Below are 26,567 nucleotides of genomic sequence, written 5' to 3' on the forward strand. Positions count from 1 at the left end.
CTCTCCACAGATGCTGCCAGACTTGCTGAGTACTTCCAGGGTTCTCGGTTTTTATTTCACATTTTCAGAATCTGCAGTACGTTGCACTTGCTAGGATGGTGAATTGCCATTTTTACCACAGTGCAGAGCCTTCTGGACAAAGGCAATTACCAATTCTCAGGAATTGGGCACTTTGATTCAGGGCTTCATGTGCACAGATGTGATCAGTCTTGCATCAATATGGTCAAAAAAGATATTGGTCATGGTGTGACTGCTTAACGTAGGTGTATGAAATTCCTCTGCCATTTTAACAGAGGGATTAAAATAAATGGACTAATGCCTCCATTAAAATAGTTGATGTCTGATGCATGCCGCCATTAAATAATATTGAGAACAGTAATTTCTACTCTGATGCCACTGCACATGGAGTTATTTACAAACCATATAGACCATCCTTCCCCTCTAAATGTAAAATGAGTAAATCCTCAATGGGTGACCCTCATTCATCTTGCAATTTTACTTGATTACAAAATCACTTCTCCTACACAGGCTTTTTTCCTCCACACGTGCCCAACCTCCATGAAGAGGAGGGGGAGGAGCTTTGGATAGTCACTTAATAAGCACTGGTCTAACAATAGAGATATTAGCAGCCTTGCCTGCAAGAGAAGTAGCTCTTTATTTATCATTGCATCTTTCATTGAATCATACAGCAGAAAAGGAGGAAATCCAATTAGTTCCGCTCCGCTGCTCTTTCCCTGTAACCCTGCAAATTTTTCCTTTTCAAATTATTCCCTTTTAAAAGTTACTATTCAATCTACTTCCACTTTCCGGCAGTGCATTCCAGAACAGACTTGTTTCTAAGAGTGGTTGACAGCTGACTTATTGTGAATGTGGCTAGCAGATTCAGGTGTCAAAATCCATAACAACCCCCAGGATGGTAAGTTAACAGTTCATTGTTAAGCCACTGTTATTTTGTTTTAAACAAGGAATGAGTTTCCATGGTATCAGTAAGGATCATGCATGGCCCTGCATACTTTAACAATGGTGGGCTGGATTTAATGGGCCCCGGGAGACGGGCTGCGAGGCGGGGGGCCCCATAGGATTGCGACAGGAGGCAGGGGGTGGAGTGCTTGTCATCTTCTGGTCGCAATGTGATTAAGTCAGGGGTGGGAAAGGCCGAAGACGGCCTCTTGCCCAGAAGGCACTTAAGGGCCTCTTCCCGCCGCCACTGGAATTAAGCCAGCGGTGGGGGGAGGGGCCTCTGCCACGCGGGGAGATCACCGAGTGAAACAAAGCAACCTCCCTGCAGCTTTGGGGCAGGGGAGGTGGCCTCCTCCATGATCAATCTGTGGCCTACTGTGGCCCCCAGCAGCCCCTCCATTAACACACCCCCCTACCCTAAACGCCTACCCTTCCACCCAATCACCTGGGCCTGCCTGGCTGGCCCCAGCGACCCCGCCTCACCACCTTCTTGCCCTGGTCTCCAGTGATGGACCTGGTCCCAGGCCTCCTGTAGGACTGGCAGTGGTCACCACTCCCAGGAGCATTGATTATTGGTCAGCAGCTCTGGGAGGTCGGATGCCCGTCCTTACACTTAAGTGCCCGAGCGCCATTGAATCGTGCTGGGGGGCTCCAAAAGGCTGAGGCAGGGTTCCCCTCGCCTTTTTGGTAGCACAGGAAGCCCCGCTGTCACGACTCAGTGTGTGCAAATACTTTTCTCTTTTCCATATTACAGGGCAATTCAGATGTCAGATAAACAAGGAAAAAGAGGTAATCTACATCCAAACATCTGAAGAAATAGTCTGGTTGTTGAGTTTGAAAAAGGCATCATTCACTGTCTGGATTCCTTTTAATAATCAAACAACTACAAAGATTTATCCATCTATCACTGGTAAACTCAAAAATGCTGGCCCGCATTTAAAGCGCCTGGTTTTAAAAGTAAAACATTAAAAACATAATGAGCATGCATAATAGATAGAAGATAGGAAACAAAATTAATAAATGAACAAGGGAAGGAATAAAAACAAAAAAAAGTCAAATATGAGAAAAACATCAGGACAGAAAAAAAAGACATAGGGAAACAAATGAGGCACTTTACATTCTGTCCAGCTGTGGCCACTATTAGACTTTAGCCAATAAACTGTTGGATTATTAAAAAGGAATGCAGATGGTGAGTCCAAATTCAATAGTCTGACTATTTCTTCAGGATATCTATTTCTCCTTAGTTTTCTGGTACCTGACATGCCGTAATGGCCTGGACTACTATTTTTTATTGGCAAGAAGTTCCAATCCTTGCTTTAACTAACAGCTGCCTTCATTTAGCTAATTCTGGCAGGGAACAACTTAAGGGAGTAATGTGAGGTGGAAGGAAAATCACAAACACACTCAAAGGACACTCCTACCAATAAATAATGAAGGCTCATCTGCGAGAGGCAAACTGGGAGTCAAATTTAATTCTTTTTTTAAAAAAATAGATTGATGTTAATTATCTTCCACGCAGCTCACATTTCTCACTGGCCACTGGTATAGCTTGGGATGTGTGGTAGGCAGATGTAAACATCAATGTGGTTAGTATGCTGGACATTGTAGTAGGGTAAAACTTCCATGAAACCTTATTTGGGCTCTTCAAGCAACAAATAAAGCACACTGTATGAAAGAGATGCCAACATTTATAATAGATAACCTACAAATTGTCTTTTGGGGGCAGTCAGGGAGAGAGAGAGGCGGGAAAGTCCTCATTAGGATGGATAAAGTAGAGAAGCTGAATTCACACTGCCTTGCACATTCGTAATTCATTTGTACACCTACCTGATCTAAATAGCACACATTAATTGTGTTGTATTTCTGAATGTGGGTACGTAGGTCTATATACATAGGTGTGTTCATATACAGTTGTGAGTATGCAGGTGTGCGTGTGTAGATGTGCATATGTCTTCAGTGTAGCAGGAAAGATTGGCAGAACAAATATAATTTTACTTTTTTTTAAAAAAAAAGACATTATGGGATAGATTTTCAACTCGACATCCAGGCATTTCAGATCTGTAACCTGCCAGAAATCAACGGCAATTGAAATCACATAGTTTTGATAGCAGGCAACCAATTGGCCCTCCCAAGTAGCATGATAAATATCTATCCTTATACCTTCAGATTTAACAACGATAGATTGTACACCCATTCTGAAGCATTGCATGTATTTTATATGCATCAGAAAGTTTGAAATTTCTGTTTTCATTAGGCTGGGGTTATGATTTTCTGTCCTGGTCTGTGGCGATAAAAAGGCTCAGACTAGTTTCATACATTTGAGGATGCAGATTGCAGAACTCCTGCTGCAGAAACACTAAACAGTGCAACCAGGAGAAATCATGTTTCACTAACTTGCTGGAGTTTTTTGAGCAGGTAACAGAGAGGGCTGATGAGGACAATGCTGTTGATGTGGGGTACATGGATTTTCAAAAGGCATTTGATACAGTGCCACACAACAGACTTGTGAGAAAGCTTGTAGCTCAGGGAATAAAAGGGACGGTAGCAACATGGATACGAAATTGGCTGAGTGATAGGAAACAAAGAGTAGAGGTTAATGGAGGATTTTTTGGACTGGAGGAAGGTTTGTAGTGGAGTTCCCCCGGGATCAGTGTTGGGAGCCTTGCTTTTCCTGATATATATAAAATGACCTAGACCTTGGTGTACAGGGCATAATTTCAAAGTTTGCAGATGATAGGAAACTTGGAAGCATTGTGAACTATGAGGAGGATGGTGTAGAACTACAAAAGGACAGAGACAAGTTGGTGGAATGGGCAGACAGGTGGCAGATGAAGTTCAATGCAGAGAAATGTGAGGTGATTCATTTTGGTAGGAAGAACATGGAGAGACAATATAGAATAAAGGGCACTATTCTAAAGGGGGTGAGGGAGCAGAGGGACCTGGGTGTATACGTGCGTAAGTTATTAAAGGTGGCAGGACAGGTTGAGAGAGTAGTTAATAAAGCATACTGTATCCTGGGCTTTATTAATAGAGACATAGAATACAAGAGCAAGGAAGTTATGTTGAACTTGTATAAAACACCAGTTCGGCCTCAGCTGGAGTATTGCGTCCAATTCTGGGCGCCGCACTTGAAGAAAGACGTGAGGGTATTGGAGAGAGTACAGAAAAGATTCACGAGAATGGTTCCAGGGATGAGGAATTTCAGTTATGAAGATAGATTGGAGAAGTTAGGACTGTTTTCCTTGAAGAGAAGAGAAGGCTGAGAGGTGATTTGATAGACATATTCAAAATCATGAGTTGTCTGGACAGAGTAGATAGAGAGAAACTGTTCCCACTTGTGAAAGGATTGAGAACGAGAGGGCACAGATTTAAAATATCTGGTAAGAGAAGCAAAAGTGACATGAGGAAAATCTTTTTCATGCAGTGAGTGGTTAAGGTCTGGAATGCACTGCCTGAGAACGTGGTGGAGGCAGGTTCAATTGAAGCATTCAAAAGGGAATTAGACTGTTATATGAAAAGGAAGAATGTGCAGGGTTATGGGGAGAAGGCAGGGGAATGGGACTGAGGGAGTTGCTCTTTCGGAGAGCCAGTGCGGACACGATGGGCCGAATGGCCTCCTTCTACGCTGTAACAATTCTATGATTCTGTGAAATGTTGTGAGATCAAGAAAGATGTGATTTTTCTGGAACAAAACAGTCATTTGGTTTAATCACGAGAAATGAGAATATATTGAATTAGCGAGTGTCTGAGAAACCCTCATTCCCTGGCACATTGTGACATATGCAGTGGGCAGTACAACATGGTAAACTGCTTTTAAAATTGGCATCTCCTATCTTATACAATGTCTGTGGAGGGTCACTGTTACCAGGGAGAGAATTTACCTTGCAAATATCCAAGGTTTACACGATTCATCACATCACTGGCCGTTAAATTTGCTACATCCTCTACAGAACACACACACAGATAGAGAAAGAGAGAACGAGATTGTAATAGTGTTCAAGATCCAGAATAGCTTTTCTGCTGTAGAAAGAAGGGTAAACTCAAAGAGAGAGGGAGACAGAAACAGAGACTGCTGTGGAAAATATTTTTGTACAGTATCTTTCTCAGATTATAAACACTAATCCATTAAAGGAATACACCACCAGTTCTATTACATATTTCCATGGCATTTTCTTTACATGAGTACTTTTTCCCTAAATTGTTCAGCTTACATAGGTAATACACAGCAAACAACTTTTATTTATATAGTGTATTTAATGTAATAAAACTTCCTAAGTCGCTTCACAGGAGTGATTGAGAAAAAAAATCTGACACAATCAAAGAGGTAGGTTTTGAGGAGCATCTTAAAGGCAGAGAGAGAGGTAGAGATTCAGGGACGGAATTCCAGAGCTTAAGGCCAAGATATCTGAAGGCAGCAATGGTGGAGCCATTAAAATTGGGGATGCTCAAGAGGCCAGAATTAGATGGGTGCAGATATCTTAGAGAGTTGAGGGGCTGGAGGAGATTACAGAGATAGAGAGGGGTGAGGCCATGGAGGGATTTGAAAACAAGGATGAGAATTTTTAAAATCAAGGCATTACTTAACCAGGTAGGATCCAGTGTACGTTAGAAAGCACAGGGGTGATGGGTGAATGGGACTTGGTGCAAACAAGGACATGGGCACCAGAAGTTTGGATGATCTCAAGTTTACGAAGGATGGAATGTGGGAGGGCGGCCAGGGGTGTGTCGGAATAGTCATGTCTAGAGGTAAGTAACATTACCAAAATCAGAAGCACACTGACAGTTATCTTATAAAGGTGGGTTTTCTATCCACGAGATTCATAAATAGCAGCCCAATAATACATCAACAATTCAATTACGGACTTATTTAATTGTGCAACTGAAATTTACCAGCCTTGGTTGCTCTGATCAGCTTATTCTGTTGGTCCCGATTTTAAAATAATGGGGATTCTACATTTATCTTGAATAGCAATATGATTGCGTTAGCTTCTTTAACTTGTTCTCTTCAGTGGAAGCAGTCATGTGATAAACTCTCTCAGCCAACAGTTGAGGCAATTAAGTGATGTCACCACATCCCAAATTCTACTGATTGCTAAACTTAAAAAAAAAGTGAGGTCAGGAGAATGGATATCTCTTTAAGATAGCTGGGACAAATTTGATGGCTTGAATGGCCTCCTGTTAGGCAGTAATATTCAAATGATTCATGATTCAACAAAAGTTCCCAGTTGTTGAACGGCTATTAGTGGAGATGTGCCAAGAACTAACTGTGTTCACAAATGCTCCTTTAATTTTAGGATAGAGTTACAAGTTATCAGTGGAGGCATATTGAATTAATTCTTACCCAGAGAGGGTAGTGGAGTCTGATTAACAGTTGAGGTATACATAGTATTGCCAAATTATGATGCATATACACTTACCAGTGCTTAACTACATAGGTAATGGCAATGCGTCTACCCAAGTAGTTTGGATTTTAATCTTCTTATACTAATGAAGTTACCGAAATGATAGTTAGAACCTTATTCTAATATAATGCCTTGGAAGAAAAGAAAAGACGGTGTGCCTTCCCCATAGTTCTAATGGCCACTTTTGCAGATGAGGAGAATTTCAGTCAGGAAATAGGTCACTGGGAAGGCCCATTGTATTGTTACAGAGTGCCCTGAGAACCCAGTATGTTCTTTTATTTCTGACCAATATCCCTCAGGCACACCACAGTGGTGAAAATTGGTATGCTAGCTATAGAATGGAACCATCTTTGGAGGTTTTGCGGAACATGGCCATCCAGTTCACAAGTTACACCTCTAACCTTTTACCAAAACTGACGAAATGTCATTGACCTGAAACATTAAACTCTGTTTCTCTCTCCACAGTTGCTGCCTGGCCTGCTGGATTTTTCCAGTATTTTCTGTTTTCATTCCATCTTTGGATTTGATTGGCAACTTCCAGATCAGGCTTCTGCTGAACATTTTAGTCGGTACATCTGGAAAGTGTCAAGTTAAACTAATTTTCCATTGCTTAGCTGGGCTAACAGCAGGGAGGAGAAGGAAAGTTGCACATATAAACCCAACCCTGGCCAGGAAAACTTCAGACATCTACTTACACCTCTTTTGAAAGAGCAGCTTCCTCAGTCTGTAGACAAGACATTGTCCATAATGCAGGAGGAACGTTAAAGGAGGGCAAAGAGACGAAGGGTGAAGAAGAGTTGGGAGGGGGAGATCAATTTGCTTCTTAAACCCATTTGTACCCTTCGCTTCAATGGCCTTCCCTAGTAGGTGTTCCACTAAGCTATCATCCTTATGCCAGAGGGTTGACTTTATGAATGTGGTTCACGCAAGGAAGCTTTGCTTGCATGGAATGAATATTAAAAAAGACAGAAAATTTCAAGGAGTCCACCCGTGATTTCTCAATATCCCCTCTTGGAAGACAAGGCTCCTCTTCAGGATCTCACGTTCACAACAGCCATGGGTGTTATCAAAGAGTCTCATTTATGTTCATTTCTGGGCATAACAAACCTTCACCCCATGGCTAAAGTGAAAATTAAAGACTGAATCCAAATATCTTTGAATTCTTTATCAAAGTTTTACAATAGAGCAACATTTTTCACAGCAGCTCCGGATAGAACAGAATGAAGAGAGATGAATTATTACATTTCAACTACTGCTTAACATGTGGTTACTAAAAGCATTGGTATACTGCAGCTCCTGATCATGAGTAGAATATCTCCATCCTGTTTGAATGATTTTTAGAAATCAGATGCATTAGACCAATATTTTAATTTACAGTTAGAAATGCCATAAAGTTAGCAATATTTGTCCCAATATTCACAAATTGCCATCATTTCTACAAGATAAGGATATTTATGATTAATCACTGAGGTTAATTTCTCTTTGTAATTTATAATTGACTAAATGTATTTCTTACCATATTCTAAATAAATAAATAAAAACCAGGCGAGATTATATATTTTGAATTGTTCATTTATGCTAAGTTAATATAATTTTGAAATATTTTGCATGTCACAGCCTTGAATTATTTTTAATTTTAGAAAAGGAAGACAACACCCACCGTATCCTGTAGTGGGCAAACCCAAGTGCTTCATTCTGTTTTTCACCAGTTCTGACAACTCTTGCCTTTCAGATCGATGACACAGATTCTGCCTCTGTTGGTTGATCTTTTCATCTGTTTTACTGGTCTGCCTGTTTCCTTTCCTGCTTAGCCTCCGGGCCCACTGCCTGCTCTTGCGTCTCAGCAATGGGTGCTCTGATTGGTCACTTGATGTTGAGTTCCGATGACTCTTTCCCTCACAAGGGTCTTTCACATCTTTGGTGTCCTCACAGTCCTCAACATTGATTGATATTTGAGACTGTGAGAAAGGAGGTGGAAAAAAAAAAGGAAACTACCTAAACGGTCACGTACAGGTACAAATCTCAGATTTAACTGTGCAAAACTCTAAAAACAACAGTATATTAGAAATGAAAAAAAAACACATTCATCCTACTATTGCAAAAAAGCACAATAAATACTTGGAAACATTCATTGAGGAAGTGCAGTCACCTGAACCTTTTCCAAGTCTTCCACAATAGTTTATTATTAATCAAGAATAAAAAAAAATCATAGTTGCTAAACTCTTATCATTTCCTCTCCTAAACTAATGCAACATAAGAATATACATCAGTGCAATAGCGTGTAGTTTTGTAGATTGCACTGACATTGCACCATAACACTGAGTGGCAAGATGCAGATCTGTGCCTGCATTGCCCACACAGCGGGTTCCCCATCCCAGCAGTGTAATCAGTAAGAGTTGCTAACCATTAGCCAGAATCTCCGCACACGTGGGCAGAAAGAATTGGAACACTGGTCACACTATGTCCCCCACAGTGCCTTTTAACAGGAGTACCATTTGAACAGCTCTGGGCTAAGCCCATAATCCCAGCCTAGGATGTTGTGTTCATTAGAAAAGAAAGAAAAACGTGCATTTATACAGCACCTTGCACGTCCTCAGGACGTCCCAAAGTGCGTTAAGCTAATGAAATACTTTAGAGATGCAGTCACTATTGTAATGTTGGTAACGCAGCAGCCAATTTGCACACAGCAAGATCCCACAAACAGGAATGTGATAATGACTGGATAAACTGCTTTAGTGATGTTGGTTGAAGGATTACAAACGGGCCAGGGCACCAAGTAGGGAAGAAGAGCAAAATGAGAAAGTAAAGCAGTGCCCCACCTCAGATGTGGAAAACATGTGTGACTCTGTTCTGTAAATCCCAATTGGAATTTCAGCACTGGAAGAGCACAGTTTCTGGAAGAGCCTGCCGTATGTTCGGATCCACAAATCATCCTCCGTGATTTTCATCTAAGAAACAAAGGCAAACGATATAACATGCTGAATGGTGGAGTATATCTGTAAATGATTGAAAATAATACAGACCATAGCTCATTGCCTATCGACTATTGAATCCTAGTGATTTCATTAGTTAATAGATTTAAAAGTAATAGCTTACACTGACCATTATGTCAGGCAACCATTTAGAAAAAAGGGTATTGTATTTGAGTGAGCATTACATCCCAGGTTAGCAGGAATTTGGGCTTGGCTTTCTTTGTTGTTCTAATTGAATTTTTCAACACAATGAAGGAGACTGGCAACAAATAATCCAGCAAAATAGCTCATTTGTGACTAAGGATTCAAATACCAGAGAAGATAAGTTATAAACAAAGAAGTTAGGGATACGATAAAGTTAGGGTACAGTTTTTTACTTGCGGAATAAGTGAGCTGGGATGGCCACTCTAGTGGATAAATACGAATGGGTCAAGAGGCAATTGGAGTGACCATTCTGATGTAAGGCCATCAACTTGAAATGTTAACTGTGTTTCTCTCTCCGCAGATGCTGCCTGACCTGTTGAGCATTTCCAGCATTCCCTGTTTTTATTTCAGATTTCCAACATCTGCAGTTTTTTTGCTTTTGTGTGGGAGAGACAAGGGATGGATTAATATGGTAAGAGAATGGGGTCAATACATCCAACAGGAATGGGCTTATCTTCTGTTTCTAAAAGTTTGTAGAAAAGTGTGATTTATGCTCTTACATTTATGTACACAGATACATAAGAAAATAGAATTATTTCTAGTGATGCCGGATATATGAATGTAAAATATATGGAGGTTCTAAATACAAAAAAATTCATTACTCAATTCTTTTTCTAAAATATTGCATTCAGGTTTTACTTTGTTCTGTTAATTGCCTTTTTGGAATTTTTTTTAAGCGTTACCTCACAGGCATTGTTTACTTGCACCAGGGAAATTTGCCTTCACCCATTTCTAAGTTCTTTGTCGTCTCAGCATTCTCAAGGTTTCTAACCCACGCATAATGAAGTTATGTTTAACAAAACATTCTCAGGCCTCCACACATTAACAGTTCATTGCTGTTTGTATCAACACCAATGTGTCAGTGTGTAGGAGGATCCCACCTGAAATCATTCTTTCAATGACAGTTTAGAAGCTTTCAGTGGATGGATTGTTCAGGAATAAGGGTTAGGATCAATAGAATGGTTACAGCATAGAAAGAGGCCAATGGGCCCATCAAGCCTGTGCCAGCTCTCTGCAAGAGCAATTTAGTTAGTCCCACTCCACCGCCTTTTCAAGCGGAGCATTCCAGGTAGTTACCACTCGCTGTGTAAAAAATCTTTTCCTCATGCCACCTTTGTTTCTTTTGCCAATCACTTTAAATCTGTGTCACCTAGTTCTCGACCCTTCCACCAATGGGAAGAGTTTCTCTCCATCTACTTTATCCAGAACCCTCATGATTTTGAACACCTCGATCAAATCTCCTCTTTCATTATAGGGCAACAATTTCGACGCAAGTTCTATTATATTTTTCACAATAAGTCAATTTCTTTAGAGTTACAATGCTTTAATTTGTTAAAAGAAATTGTCATTGGGTGATTTGATTGCTCCTTCATGAGTGGAGTGTTGGAGCATTACCGTGCTAGTAACAGGCTGATGTGTAGTGTTGGTCAAGGTCTGGGTATAGATCTTTAGCCAAACCTCTCAGCTGGGAAAGATGTTGTAGTGGAAATACAGAAAAGGAAACGAAGGATGGGAATTTTTTTCAAAATTTACAAAGCCACTGTATTTATTAGGATTAAAAGAAAAAGATAGCAAGAAAATTGTTCCTCATGACATAGGGTTCCAATACCAGTGCGACACTGAAAATTAGCGTAAGGAGGGGGAAATTGGTTGGTTTTCTTTGTGAATTGAATTATCTGGAAGGACTATTGAAATGAGTAGCAACAAATGGGTTAAAGAGGCAATGAATGCTTCTGAAGACAGAAGAAAGAGCAGGGGATGTACTGAGAAGGTGGGTTGTTGGGATCATTCAGAAAGGAACAGGTTTGTTGGGTTACGTCTTTTCCTGATTCAAAAAATTCTCATGTTATGTAGAATGCTACAGGTTTCAGCAAGATATACCACTGCATGGATGGATGGAAATAGAGAGAGAGAAATATAATAGTATTTCAACAATTACAGGAATAACATCACCCAGCTTGCAAACAGTAACACTTTAGAATGACTGAAGTTTCATTATATCTTAGTGCCTGCCTACTTGAAATTTACAAAGTAGTAAAACAATCTGCATAAATCAGCACCAAACTTTTGTTTTTAAATTGCCATAAGATATATATGTGGTTCAAGTACTTACAGCACAAAGGTAACCGGAGCCTGGGGTGGTGTCAAGTCCCAGTAGCAACCGTGCGATTGGAATCATGTAATCTTTAACAAAGGACTAGCAAGGAAAATAGAAAGATTGGAACAATGAGTACATTTCATAGTTTCACCTGCGTAAGTGAGGCAAAACCTACCTCTGCTCGAAAGAGACTTTCACATACCCACCCAATGTGCTCCCAATCAACCCAATTGACTTTAACAACCTCCATTTTCTGCCAATGCTACACCACCAAAGAAAATGTCCAAGATCAGGAGCTCATCATAGGATCATACAGCACAGAAGGAGGCCATTCAGCCCATCGTGCCTGTGCTGGCTCTTTGAAAGAGCAATCCAATTAGTCCCATTCATCTGATCTATCACCGTATCCCTACAAATTTTTCCTTTTCAAGTATAATTCCAATTCCCTTTAGAAAGTTATTGGATTTGCTTCTACCAGCAGTACATTCCAGTTGACAATTCCTCACTGAGCAGAGAAAAAAAAATTCTCCTAATTTTCCCCCAGTTCTTTGCCAATTATCTTAAAACCTAGAAATGCTGCAAATACACAGTGGGTCCAGCAGCATCTGTGGAGAGAGAAGCAGAGTTAACATTTCAGGTCAGTGACCCTTCATCAGAACTGTTAGAAATGTAATAAGTTTTAAGCAAATAAAATGGGGGTGGGGCAAGAGATAACAAAAGGGAAGATGTTGATAGGACAGGGTCACAGAGAATAACTGACCAGAAGGTCATGGAGCAAAGGCACTACGAAACGCATCTTCCCCTCCCTTCCCCTGTCAGCATTCCAAAGGGATCATTCCCTCCGTGACATCCTGGTCCACTCCTCCTTTACCCCCAACACTTCCTCCCCTTCCCACGGCACCTTCCCATGCAATCGCAGGAGGTATAATACCTGCACTCTTGCCTCCTCTCTCCTCACTATCCAAGGCCCCAAACATTCCTTTCAGGTGAAGCAGCAATTTACTTGTACTTCTTTCAATTTAGTATACTGTATTCACTGCTCACAACGTGGTCTCCTCTGCATTGGGGAGACCAAACACAGATTGGGCGATTCTACTTTGCGGAACACCTCCGCTCAGTCTGAAAGCATGAGCCCAAGCTTCCGGTTGCTTGCCATTTCAACACTCCCCCCTGCTCTCATGCTCACATATCTGTCCTGGGCTTGCTACAGTGTTCCAGTGAACATCAATGCAAGCTCGAGGAACAGCATCTCATCTACCGATTAGGCATGCTAAAGCCTGCCAGACTGAACATTGAGTTCAATAATTTCAGAGCATGACAGGCCCCCCCATTTTATATTTGCAGTTATTTTTTCTTTTTCTTTTATTTTATCTTAAGTTTGTTTCATCATTCATTTTTCTTACTATGTGTCTGCCTACTGTTTTTTTCATGTTTGTGATTTGGGCCAGGGCTGTACATTTTTCAGTCAATTAACACCCTCTCTGCACAAACGCTTTGTCTTTCAGCACACCATTAACACACCGTTTGCCTTTGCTCCATGACCTTCTGGTCAGTTATTCTCTGTGACCCTGTCCTATCAACACCTTCCCTTTTGTTATCTCTTGCCCCACCCCCGCTTTATTTGCTTAAAACCTATTATATTTCAAACCTTTGCTAGTTCTGATGAAGGGTCACTGACTTGAAATGTTGGCCGGAATTTTACGCTGGGCGGACGGGAGCCGGACTCTGACGTAAATGTCGGTGCTGAACCCGCTTTCGCCCAGCCTGGGGATCCGTCCTGTATTTTACGGATCCTCAGGCTTTAATTGGCCCGAGGCGGGACTTCCATCCATTTGAGGGAGGAGGTCCTGCCTCAGTGAGATGCCGGCCAATCAGCGGGCAGCTCTTAGTCTCAGCAGCGCCACCGGGAGCGGTGGCCACTGCTGGGACTGCAGCCCAGCCAACCAAGGGGGATACCAAGGAGACGGGACTGAAGGTAAGTTTGGGTTGCCTCACCGGGGGAATCGGTTGTGCCCTGGTGAGGCTAGGGTGGCCGTTTGGGGGGGAAGGGGGACGTCTTGGATCCTGGGGTTGGGTTGGGAGATGGGGGCAGCCCTCAATCGGGCCACCCTGTGCCCGATTGCCAGGCACCCCCCCCCCCCCCCCCCCCCGGGGTGCAGAAAGGCCAGCAGCTGTAGCTGGGCGGCATTTCACGTCCCCGGCACACCTGCTTGCCACGGGTAAAATACCCATGGAGGCGGGCGAGGGCCCTTAAGTGGCCATTTAAGGGTCTTGATTGGCCCCGGGTGGACGGGCCGCTTCTCACCCCCCCCGCCGGACCTCCGTAAACTTGGTCGGAGGCGGAATCGGGGCGGTTAGGCCTCCCAGAGCCTGCTGCTCAATTTTACGCCGCCCCCACGCCACCATCCGACCTGCTGAGGCGGCGTAAAATTCAGGCTGTTAACTCTGCTTCTCCCTCCACAGATGCTGCCGGACCTGCTGAGTATTTCCAGCATTTCTTGTTTTTGTTTCAGATTTCCAGCATCTGCAGTATTTTGCTTTCATCTTAAAACCTATATCCTCTGGTTACTGACCCTCTGGCCATACGCCACGAAAACCATTCAAAGTTTTGAATAACTATTCAATGTCTCTTTCAGCTTCTCTGCTCTAAATAGAACAATCCCAGCTTCTCCACTCACCCCATATAACTGAAACCTGGTGGAAATTACAATCATATCACTCTGTCCATTACAACCCTCATCAATATGCAATTTCTATACAGCAGTGAACTCTTGCTTGAGTGCTTGCTCATTTTTAATTGCACTTCACCAGGTAATAGGTTACACATGCAAAGGCAATGATATTCAGGGAGCGTGCCTTATGCTACAGACCTGATACAGTAGTGTGTCCAACATACTGATACTGAACACCCTTCCAGCAGCAAAGGGCAGACGGAACATGAATGCCAAGTTTGAGCCTTTCTCCCGTTCCTTCTGTCAGGTGACAAGTGGGAAAAAAAAAATTGTAATTGTTGGTAACTATTGAAGACAGTTCAAGTAACATCCATTCATCAACCAGAAAACCTGTAAGGGCAGCAACAGATACTCCAAAGTTATTCCAAGTAGTTATTTTACAACAGAATGGTTGCTACCTGCAGGCAGACTCATCCATCAGGAAATCATGAGCACACTGCCCGTGATACTCAACGCAGTGAAACTAATGAATGGATAATTATGGGCAGCGCACGACGTCGCCAGCTCTGATTGGGGGTATTCCTCGAGATAACATCACATGACCTGCCTTGACCCACCCCACCCTCCAGCCATTGGCCCATCCTCGAGGTGCACTACCTTCCCATGCCAATTGGACTCTCTGGCACCCGACTGGATTAACCTCGACTGTCAAAACTGCCTTTTTCACCCCCAGCTCCAATATTTTTTAATTAGTAAATTAAAGCATTCGAGGAAACTGAAAACCTCCCCTCACGTCCCTATGGCTTTTGTTTAACGTCCCTATGGTTTTTCTGAGTTGCTTACAGCCCTGTCTTGGAGATAAATTCCTGGAGACCCCAGGACATTCCTGGAGGGTTGCTAATCCTAGCGCCGTGCCTGCGATTTCCCAAAAGGCGTGGGTAAGGATCCCTGCCTGTTATGTGCGTGTGAAATATCAGGCTTCATGGGTTTTAAACTGGACAATGGTTGGAGAGGGGGTCCAGATGGAGGACAAGACAGCATGATATCTCACAAGCCCAGAAAGGTTGTAGAAGAACCTTAAAGTAGAGTGTGGGGTGAAAGTGAACCATGCGGTATTAATGCACATTTCCATCTTGGAGTTATAGGGCTGTCTTTTCATTTTGGGGGAAGGAAACAGGAGCAAGGACTGTTTCTGGGTCCATAATCCACCCCCAGCGGGAAACAGTCACTTGGAATTTTGACTGGTGCGCCCCCTTAATTGGCATGGAGACAGGTTTCCTGTCCAATTAAAGGCAAGGATGGGTCCTCAAGACTGGAGGGCCAATCAGAGGCCTTCCAGCTTCAGAGGAGCACCCGGCTGCAGTAAATGGTAAGTAACTGAGAGGGAGCTTCAACTAGAAGGTGCCCTCAGCTACTTTCCTAAAAATTTTATTAAGAAATAGAGAAAACAGCCAGGCCACCGCTGTGGGGGAGTGGGGGGGGGGGGGGGTCCCTCTACAGGGTGGCCTTTGGCTGCACCTCCACCCAGGCCAGCAGAGAGGGCCCTGTAGGCCTGCCTGGAGTGCTGGCACCCCAGCCTGCCATTGGGCACCCACCTCCAGGCAGTTAAACTGTCACCCCGCGTCACATTGGGAAACTGCAGGCTGACTGGAAAATCCCCTTCCACCAAAATGGCCAACGTCGGGAACGGGGTCAGGAAACTGGCATGCCGGCCAGCTTTGTAATTTTTGGGGCCCTCTGCCTCCATTCCTGACCTCGGTGGGACTCGAACATTCAGCCCATAGAGTCATTACAGCACAAAAAGGAGGCTCTTCTGCCCATCGAGTCCATGCCAACTGTTCCTATTTTACAGCCTGATTATCATTTTTTAAAATTATTCATTCATGGGATGTGGGCATCGCTGGCTAAGCCAGCATTTATTGCCCATCCCCAATTGCCCTTGACACCTGAATGGCTTGCTTCGCCATTTCAAAGGGCATTTAAAAGTCAACCACATTACTGTGGGTCTGTGAGTCACATGTAGGCCAGACCAGGTATGGACAGCAGATTTCTTTCCCTAAAGGACATAATATCTATAATTATTTAAATAATACTAATCATATTTAATGTGCACACTGAAATCCCTTACGCTGCTTCAAGAGAAACATCCCACTTGAATTTTTTATTATTTATTTAGAGATACAGCACTGAAACAGGCCCTTCGGCCCAGTGAGTCTGTGCCGACCATCAACCACCCATTTATACTAACCCTACATTAACCCCATATTCCTACCACATCCCCACAATTCCCCTACCACCTACCTATACTAGGGGCAATTTATCATGGCCAATTTACCTATCAACCTGCAAGTCTTTGGCTGTGGGAGGAAACCGGAGCACCCGGCAGAAACCCACATAGTCACAGGGAGAACTTGCAAACTCCGCACAGGCAGTACCCAGAATTGAACCCGGGTCGCTGGAGCTGTGAGGCTGCGGTGCTAACCACTGCGCCACTATGCTGCCCAATTTTGCTTTTAACAAAAACTGCTTACTATCTGTGTAGAAACAGACTGGAATGTAGCATGAACATGTAAAACATTCACCTTAACAGATTTTCCACCAATTGACTATGAATGGGTGACGCAACAATAGCTGTAATTATTCACCTAACGGGATAACTGCAATGGGTACAGATGGAAAATGGATCACTACTTTCAACTTCTACACACTGAATAGAACTCTTCAGCTACCAGATGTTTACTGCAGTGGGTTGGACATGGTACAAGTTTGCTACTTCTTTCCTCAAATAGCTGCTTACATTGTGTGTTAGCTGTGACTCAGTGGGGAGCACTCTCGCTTTCTAAGTCAGACAATTATGGGACCAAACCCCACTGCACAGACTTGAGCGCAAAATCTAGGCTGAGTCGCCAGTGCAGTGTTGTCGGACCTGCCGTTTTTTGGATGAGGCTTTAAACCAAGGCCCTTTCTGCCTTCTCAGGTGTATGTAAAAGATTTTGCACGGCACTAAAGGGTGGGGGTGGGGGGTGAGAAGAGTTATCAAACAAGATAAAATATCCTTTCTGGAAATTTGATACTTTATTCTGTGATTGATTTTTATGGCATGGAATATGGACCACCGCCTTGTAAGATAGAGCTTCAAAACATCAGCTCCTCGAGAATTTGCTTGCATTATTTTTTTCTGCATTTGTTCATTTACTCCCATATTCTTTTTGTTGCTATCTACCAATAACATATTATAATATGGTTTTTCTTTGTGTAGCTGATACTACCTTTAAGAAGTTCGTACAGAGAGTCCCACACATAGAGTAATAGAGTTTTACAGCACAGAAACAGGCTCTTCAGCCCAATGCGCCTGCACAGACCATCAATCACCCATCCAATCTAATCTAATTTTCCCGCACTTGACCCATAGCCTTGTACGCTATGGTGTTTCAAGTGCTCATCTAAATACTTCTTAAATGTTGTGAGGGTTCCTGTCTCTACCAGCCCTTCAGGCAGTGCGTGCCAAATTCCAACCACCCTCTGGGTGAAAAGATTTTTCCTCAACTCCCCTCTAAACCTCCTGCCCCTTACCTTAAATCTATGCCCCCTAGTTATTGACCTCTCCGCTAAGGGAAAAAGTTTCTTCCTATCTATCCTATCAATGTCCCTCATAATTTTGTATACCTCAATCAGGTCCCCCCTCAGCCTTCTCTGCTCCAAGGTAAACAACCACAGCCTATCCAGTCTCTCTTCATAATTGAAATGCTCCAGCCCAGGCAACATCCTGGTGAATCTCCTCTGCACCCTCTCCAGTGCAATCACATCCTTCCTATAGTGTGGTGACCAGAACTGTACACAGTACTCCAGCTGCAGCCTAACCAGCGTTTTATACAGCTCCATCATAACCTCCCTGCTCTTATATTCTGTGCCTCGGCTAATAAAGGCAAGTATCCCTTTTGCCTTCCTAACCACCTTATCTACCTGTGCTGCTGCCTTCAGTGACCTATGGACAAGCACCCCAAGGTCCCTCTGACCCTCTGTACTTCCTAGCATCCGACCATCCATTGTATATTCTCTTGCCTTGTTAGTCCTCCCAAAGTGCATCACCTCACACTTCTCAGGATTAAACTCCATTTGCCACTGCTCCACCCATCTTACTAGCCCATCTATACCGTCCTGTAATCTAAGGCCTTCCTCCTCACTATTTACGACACCAATTTTCGTGTCTCCTGCGAACTTACTGATCATACCTCCTATATTCACATCTAAATCATTAATGTACACTACAAACTGGTCCCAGCACCAATCCCTGCAGTACCCCACTGCTCACAGGCCTCCATTTGCAAAAACAACCCTCTACCATCAGCCTCTTCCACTAAGTCAATTCTGAACACGTGTCAGTATTTTCAGGAGGTTCCTGGTAAGGTGTCGATATGTTAGCAGGTTTCAGGGAGTATTATCAATTTTCCACATGGAAAAAAAATTGAGAATTGTGACATCAGAGGAGACAAAATGAAAAGGCTCCATTTGGACAAAAATCTCTCGATTCAAAATAGAACTGCATGTTAAGCATTGGCCCAAGGACAGACCTCTTTGTAATCGTAAGCACAATGTTGGCTCATCACAATTACTTCTGCCACCAAGGTTATGCTTTCGGATAGATGCAGCTATGGCAACCAGGCATCTATGGAAAACTTATTGCGCTCTCATGCTTGTGACTCCTACCCAAGGCCTCCAATGAATGAAACTGTGTGGAGGAGTTCAAACTAAACCAGGGAAGCTGCAAAAGCCCTTGAATTTCATCACGCATCCTGCTGCTAAAATAGATCTTTCTAACGGAGAATCGATCAATCTTACTGCCACAGGGAATTGCTGAGGGACCAATAACACACAATGCACAGTAATGTTAATTCAAAAAATAAATGTGGAGTTACCTTTTCTAATTTGGAGAGTGCAAGGGAATAACAGTCCTTGGCACGGAACTGCATGAACCTCATATTTGACGGATGAGTCAATTCTGTGATGATGCTGAGACTGGGGAACAACCTGAAATATGGAACACAACAAATGATGGCTGGATATAGTCAACCATGGGGGACAAAAAATAAATCATTGATGGTTTTCTAAAACCTTGACTGTGTTAGGACCAGGGATCCAAGCAGTTTAGTTAAAATCATTCTACCATATCTACAGCAGGGTCACTGTGCTTTTTATGGCTAGCATAGCATTAGGTTTAGTTATGTAAACAGGAATACAGGGAAATTGGCTGTGTGTGCTCTCTTGTGAAGGGGAAGCAGGGGAGCAGGATTGGTTGCCTGACTCCAGGCAATTATCTAACTATAGAAGTGAAATTACATGACGTCAAACCACAATAGAAGACATGAGGTGAGCAAAAATTAGTCCTTTGTTGGAAGCTAATGTAGGATATTGAATGCAAAAACACATCTCCGTGATTTCTCTTGACCTGAGTCACGTCCTGAGAAAGATGCAACCGGGGGATTAAAACAACATGAAGAACTCTTCGGTTTGATTTCCCTAGAATTAATTTTCTGAAGCTCAAATGCTTTGAATCTTTTTTTTTAATTCAGAAGCCATTCGAGTAAACTGTTCCAACATTAAACAGAATATGGCCTGTGACTGCTGCATTGAAATAAAGAATAGAGTTTTTGGCTTGGTTTTGTTTCCACTGAGGTAATTACATAATATTTCCAGCACAGTTACAGGCCCAAGTGGGGAATGCTGCTTTTTTACACTCATGAACCTCCTCCCAGCCCTCTTCATCTAACCCTGTTAGCATAACCTTCTATTCCTTTCTCCCTCTCGTGTTTATCTAGCTGCCCCTTAAATGTATCGATTCTATTTGTCTCAATTACTCCATGTGGTAGCGAACTTCACATTCTAACTACTCTGAGTTGAGGTTTCTGCTGAATTCCCTATTAAATTGATTAATGACTATCTTGTAGCCCCATATGTGCATTCTTCAACCTTCTGACTGGTGCTCAGTTGTAAATATGTTCAGACTCTGTTATGGCAGGAAGTATTTTTGGACATCTTTTAGTTATTTTTCACACAGTGGCTTTTTACACCAAAATACAATGACACCTTTGAGAACACTCAAGCTGCCTGTCATACAGAGCACTTTGACTGGTAGGAACATGAGGAAAAGGAAGAGGCCATTCAACCCCCTCGAACCTGCTCCACCATTCAGTTGGATCATGGCTGATCCGTACCTCAACTCTATTTGCTCCATATCCTTTGATATCCTTATCCAACAGATATAATGTTAAAGGCACCTTGCATGATGAGCTGGAACTGCTGCCACAAAAATAAAAGATCTCCAGCAACAGAACAGATGCTGAGAGCCGTGATTTTCAATTCGGGGTGGGAACCCGACACCTGGATAATTTCAGGGTCCCAACCCCGCACTTCCACTGTGTCACTCATATGGCGCTATTTTTAAATGCTAATGAGCTTATTGGGCAGGAGGCAAGGCCAGTGCCTGATTCGAGGCGCCAAGTGCCTCCAGGAGGTGGCAGCTGCCTGCCTGGTGCCAGAGGCAGGGGCAAGGAGCAGCCATGATGGGGCCTTGCTGAGGAGAGCAGGCAGCTCCTCAGAGGCACAGAACCAAATATAAAATGGAGCAGAGACAGAAATGGCCAAAACAAAGGCACATCACCGCGTAGGATACCGGGGCTTGCAATAATTCTAAACACTTAAAAAAAACACTTTCCCTTTGCACCCCCAGTGAATCAGACAGCTGTGCATTAATAGACTGCTCAAGTTTTCCGGAATCCCCTTCCAAAATTGCGGTGCTGAACTCCCTGGCCCCTGAACAAGCTCCTAATGGAGCTTAAAGGGCCCTCAATTGGAGGCGAGTGGCTTTCCCATTCCCTCTCCCCTCCCCTGACATTGAAAATCACGGACTGTCCCAGAGGTGCGGGTTCCAGAGACGACTTCCGGGGCTGCGATTGTCAAATTGCAGCCATTCCGGATACCGACCTCGCGGCCCTTTGAAAATCTGGCCCTAAATCGCCATCACCATGGAGACCACTACTGCTTGTATTATCGCATAATTAATACATTTAAGTCCAATAAACAATTCGAACTTATAAAGTTTAATGTTTATTTTTTTCCCCAGATGATAACAGTAATGTTTACACAATCAAATGATTCTATTGCACTGCTTTGATTTTCCTATCAAGAACCAATGGCACTATTATTCAAGAATAAAACAGAACATTCCAGAAAAACCCAACATGGTCCATCAGCATCTGAGATCAAGTCCCTTCGCCAGAATTGGGATATTAACCGGTTTTATCCCTTTTTTCTCGGGTGCTTACTGACCTGCTGCATCTTTCTGACATTTCATGATTCTATTTTAGTGTTCCAGTATTTTGCAGCTTTCTCTTGGTATTTAGTCTCATAAAATAGGGTCTTTCACACAAGCAAAATAATAAGTAGCTACTGGAGCAGTAATTCCCCATCTGAAAAGTATAAAATACCACTGGAAAAACATCCTATGAAAACTGATGACTGTTCTGTGTATTTTCTTTCTGACTCACCCTTTTATAAAGCACTGACTAGGAATGGGAGTTCACAATCTCAGCTCCCAGTCACCAACAGCGACCCATATTCTTCATGTGTGAACAATTTTGGCTTTAGTGCCAAGCTAAATCCTGTCCACACCAAAAGTGCATTTTTGCTGCCTGAGTCACTGGATGAAGATGAGGAGGGAGGAAAACCCTGGTTGGTTTCTGTTTAGGTGTCAGCTGTGGCTCAGTTAGTAGCATTCTTGCCTCTGAGTCAGAAGGCTGCGGAATCAAGTCCCACTCTAGAAACCTGAACCCAAAAAGCTAGGCTGGTACTCCAGTGCAGTACTGAGGGAGTGCTGCACTATCAGAGGTGCTGTCTTTCAGATGAGGTGTTAAACTGGGGCCCCATCTGCCCATCAGGTGGAGGTAAAAGATGCAATGGCACTATTTTGAAGGAGAGTTCTCCCCGGTGTCCTGATCCAATGTTTATCCTTCAATCAACATCACTAAAAACAGATTAACTGGTCATTATCACATGGGAGTTTGTTGTGTGCAAAATTTCAACAGTGACTACACTTTAAAAGCACATAATTGGCTATAAAGCGCTTTGGGATGTCCTGAAGTCATGGAATGTGCTCGATGATCACAAGTCTTTTACTGTGAGAAATAAGTGTAAGTGTCAATTTAGTTGAGACACAGTCAGCAATTCGTTTGAAGTTAGGCTACTTGGGCTTGTTCTGCATAAATGCTCTTACCTGAACATTGTTTGGACGTTGACAATTGTCTTGGCATCAGCCATGTAATCCTCCTCAGCACTCATCGTACTCTCTTTGTCCACAACTACAAGGTTATCAGCATAAATAATCCCACACTGCAGTAGATTATCCAGACTGAGGGATACGCCCAAGAAAACAAAAAGGTCGAGATCAAGAGTTAAAATGTGCTAACTACCATCACATACAGGGGCAGCAAAAAGGGATTCTCCCAAAGTAATGTCAGCTCTGTTGTAGGATCCCACCAACATATTAGCATTTCTTTCCTCTTTAGGTGCTGACTAATCTCCTGTTCTTCATTTTCATTGCAATTTCTGGTATTTCAAAGACTTTCCACTTCTAATAACATAATTTCCTTTTATTATACTATTCAGTTTTTTGTCTGGATGAATTCTATCTTTGACAGAATCTATGGGAATACAAATTACATAGTACTGCCTTTGCAAAAGGTTACTGAAAAAAATCCTCAGGGGCAATGTCCTTTCCTTTTGATTTTACGTGGCATCTGCCTTGGTCAGATTGCATTTACTGTCAATGAAAATAGCAGAAAGGTAATTAGGATACATTGCTGAAAATAGAGACATGTTGTCAAAGCTTTTTGCCTTGCATTCATCAGGACAATCTGCAAGAATACCAATGTAAGGGAAAACAACAACTTTGTAGTATATCAGAAGAGCGAGTGCTGATTGGTTGGCGTGAACTCTGATTGGTAGAGGTATTGCCATAGAGAGTGCGCCAGTTTACAGTGACTGACAGTTAACTGCCAAGCTTTGTTTGAAAGTTAAACCAGGCAGCTTGACTCTGATTGGCCAAGGCATTGCTCTGAGGAATGAGCCAGCGAATGGCTGTCACTTATTTTGTTCAGCTGAAACAGGCGCAATGTTTTTACATGTTCTTTCTGTCTGCAAAGAACAGGCTCCTATGTATTAATATATGTAGTTTCCAGTACATGCAAATGTGCCACACTGTGAGCCCTACCGACAATCTTAAATTGGTTGTCAGCGTAATTCTTAGCACACTGTGGATTATTTAGCAAACGTAGTCCAATCGCAGAATCACATCTAATGTTGGACGCTGCGTTTTGGGTTTTGCAAGCACGGACTGGTTGGGTATGGCCTGTACCTTGCCCGTTGCCAGTCCACCAGTCTTTGGGACGTACGGCTATATACCTAAAATCACTCTGGCATTGAAATTCATATATCACATTACTCATTTGTGTGATAGGCAGGACGTCCTTTTGGCTTGGCGGCAGCATCCTGTCTGTGGCAAACACCACACGTGTTGCTACTGCATAGTGTGAAACAGCTAGCTTCACCTGTTGCTCAATATTTTGGGATACATTACCCTTTCAGGGTAATTTGACGTAGACTGGGTACTTTTCAGGCCTGTTTATAAGTTTGCGCGAAATACAGCGAGAAATGATCTGATCAGGGTAGCTATTGTCACTCAGGATGCCTTTGATTGGATTGTATCAAGCAACATGTCCCTTCCGCTGTTTGCAACAGGCAAAGCACGGGCCTTACCCAACCAGCCCATGCTTGCAAAATTCAAAATGCTGTGTCCAACATTAGATGTGATTCCATGATTGGACAATATTTGCTAAATAATCTTCAGTGTGTTAAGAATAATGCTGAAAACCAATTTAAGATTGCCAGTTGGGCTCGCAGTGTGACACATTTGTATGTACTGGAAGCTACATATATTAATACATAGGGCCCTGTTCTTTGCAGACAGAAAGAATATGTACAAATTTTGTGCCTGTTTCAGCTAAACAAAATAAGTGATAGCCATTCGCTGGCTCATTCCTCAGAGCAATGCCTTGACCAGTCAAGCTGCCTGGTTTAACTTTCAAACAAAGCTTGGCAGTTAACTGACAGTCATCATAAACTGGCGCATTCTCCATGGCAGCACCTCTACCAGAGTTCACTTGCCAACCAATCAGCTCTCTCTTCTCATAGAATATAAAGTTGTTGTTTTCCCTTACATTGGTATTCTTGCAGATTGTCCTGATGAGTGCAAGATGAAAAGCTTTGACAGCACGTCTCGATATTCAGCAATACTCAAGTTCTGTACTACCAAATGACTATTAGGATACATTCCTTCCACCAAATGCTCCACAGAGTAGTTTCTTGGACAATGTGCTCGTTGGGTTTGATCTGCTTAAAAATTGGAAGGGAAATACAACCTACAATAGCATTTAAAAGTTGATGGAAACAAAATTATGTGAAGAGGGCTTCAATGAGCTCCCCATGTTATAGGCAGAATTCCAGATTAGTGCTATGGAATGAAGCATTTGTCCACTTCACTGTATCCCAGCCCAGGTATTACATGCGCTTTCTACAATATAAGGCTCATTCTTATTGCATAGGAACAGGAGAAGGCCATTCAGCCCCTTGAGCCTATTCTGCCATTCAATGAGATCATGGATGATCTGAGACCTAACTCCAAATAGCATCAGCGTGAGTCTTCTATTACCCACAATAGGCATCCTTATGGCCTCTGTGTGACACTGCTACAGAGGTGCCAATTAGTGCCGAATTATGGAGAAGTTTGAGAATGGGTTGAGAATGTTGCTCATTTCATATAGACCCAACTACCTGGGAAAAGAAGAAACCTCCATGAAATTGATATGTGCTAGAGTTGAACTCAGACCCCAGAGGTTAAAAAAAGTGTTCCAACCAATTGCACCATCTAATTCAGAGACGGACTTTTTCTAATAAAAACCAAGATATCACTCCATTCATCAACTATACTACGATTAATACATAGAAGGAGAATATGTTCAGAGGGCAAGTTTCCCTCTTAAGGTATATTCTTCACTTTCTCAGTCCATGGACTATCCCCACATGGGCAACTGCTGACCTATTTGCAGGAATTCACCAAAGTCACTCAGAAACTTGATTGGCAGTGTGCAAAACTGACCCACCTTCTATATGCCTGACATTGCTCGGTGCTTTTTTGGCACCAGTCCACTGAGATAAGAAAATTAGTGAATGGAGGATCTAAAACCAAGCCTGCATCCAATTACAACATGGAAGAGCATGTTGGAGACTTGTGCTGTTGTCGTGCTTGAAGCATGTTTCCAAACATGTGCCAATTTAATCTCACAATTAAGTTCTGGCTTTTGATTGGTACAATGCATTGATACTTACTTGTCAATGCTTCCCACCATGAAATAAACCATTGGGAAACAGCAGATTGCCTCGAGAAAGTGATTATCTGGTCTGAAAAACACATAGCATGATTTATAAAGCCATTATTACATTGCATAAAACCTCTCTAGTCATTCAATCGAAATATTTTTGAGTATCTGCACATATAAATATTTACAATGGTAATTCTAAGCAGGGATTAACCTATATTTCATTCTAGAAGACAATGATGGTGATAGTGGGGGATGAGGTTAAATGGGAAAGCCACTACTGGCAGCAAATGTTTTTTCAGGATTAACCTTAATGAGATGGGGCATGAACTGCAACAACGTTCCTCCTTTATGCCTAATGTTGTAGTTTGGGTTTGGTGGGGGGTGGGGAAGAGAGCAGAAAGCGGAGAGCTCCCAGTTGCATTGTCTCTGATATTAATATAGTCTGTTCAAAGCTAGGTCCCAGATGTGAAAGAGCAATAATGCACTAACCCCAGGGTACACCCATTCACCCTGTGTCGTAGAACTTCTAAATAGCAGCATAACAATATTATCCTTTACCACTCACTGAAGAATGGAAAGTGGTCCTGTATTGAGGGGCATAGGATAATTCCAATTGCTTACGAACAGACAGGAGTTTTCTGTTTGTCACCCTGGGCATGTTACTGAAATCTTATCTAGATATCAGGGAATGTGAAAATACGCTCGAGAATATAGGGAGTTGGGATTCACTTAGGAGAGTGATCTAAGGTATGAAAGCCAAAAGATCTACAGCAAGAAGGGGAGAAAAGACGCAAAATGCAAGACAATCCACGTGTCTAAAACACAGA

The 26,567-nt window shown here is 42.7% G+C and overlaps 1 protein-coding gene across 8 annotated transcripts in view; it reads right to left on the reverse strand.

Moving 5' to 3' along the window:
* kcnt1b (potassium sodium-activated channel subfamily T member 1b) overlaps positions 1-26,567 on the reverse strand; it is a 357,067-nt gene that overhangs the window by 12,176 nt on the left and 318,324 nt on the right. For all 8 annotated transcript variants that reach the window (XM_068012234.1, XM_068012233.1, XM_068012236.1 and 5 more), the window contains 7 exons: positions 25,748-25,819; positions 22,578-22,712; positions 19,225-19,336; positions 14,507-14,608; positions 11,652-11,735; positions 9,182-9,310; positions 8,023-8,320 (listed from right to left, as the gene is read on the reverse strand). In XM_068012234.1, the coding sequence (XP_067868335.1) occupies positions 8,023-8,320; positions 9,182-9,310; positions 11,652-11,735; positions 14,507-14,608; positions 19,225-19,336; positions 22,578-22,712; positions 25,748-25,819 (932 nt within the window). The remainder of the gene's footprint in view (positions 1-8,022; positions 8,321-9,181; positions 9,311-11,651; positions 11,736-14,506; positions 14,609-19,224; positions 19,337-22,577; positions 22,713-25,747; positions 25,820-26,567) is intronic.

This window comes from Heterodontus francisci, chromosome 32 (genome assembly GCF_036365525.1).
Source record: "Heterodontus francisci isolate sHetFra1 chromosome 32, sHetFra1.hap1, whole genome shotgun sequence".
In the NCBI taxonomy this organism is placed as follows: Eukaryota; Metazoa; Chordata; class Chondrichthyes; order Heterodontiformes; family Heterodontidae; genus Heterodontus; species Heterodontus francisci.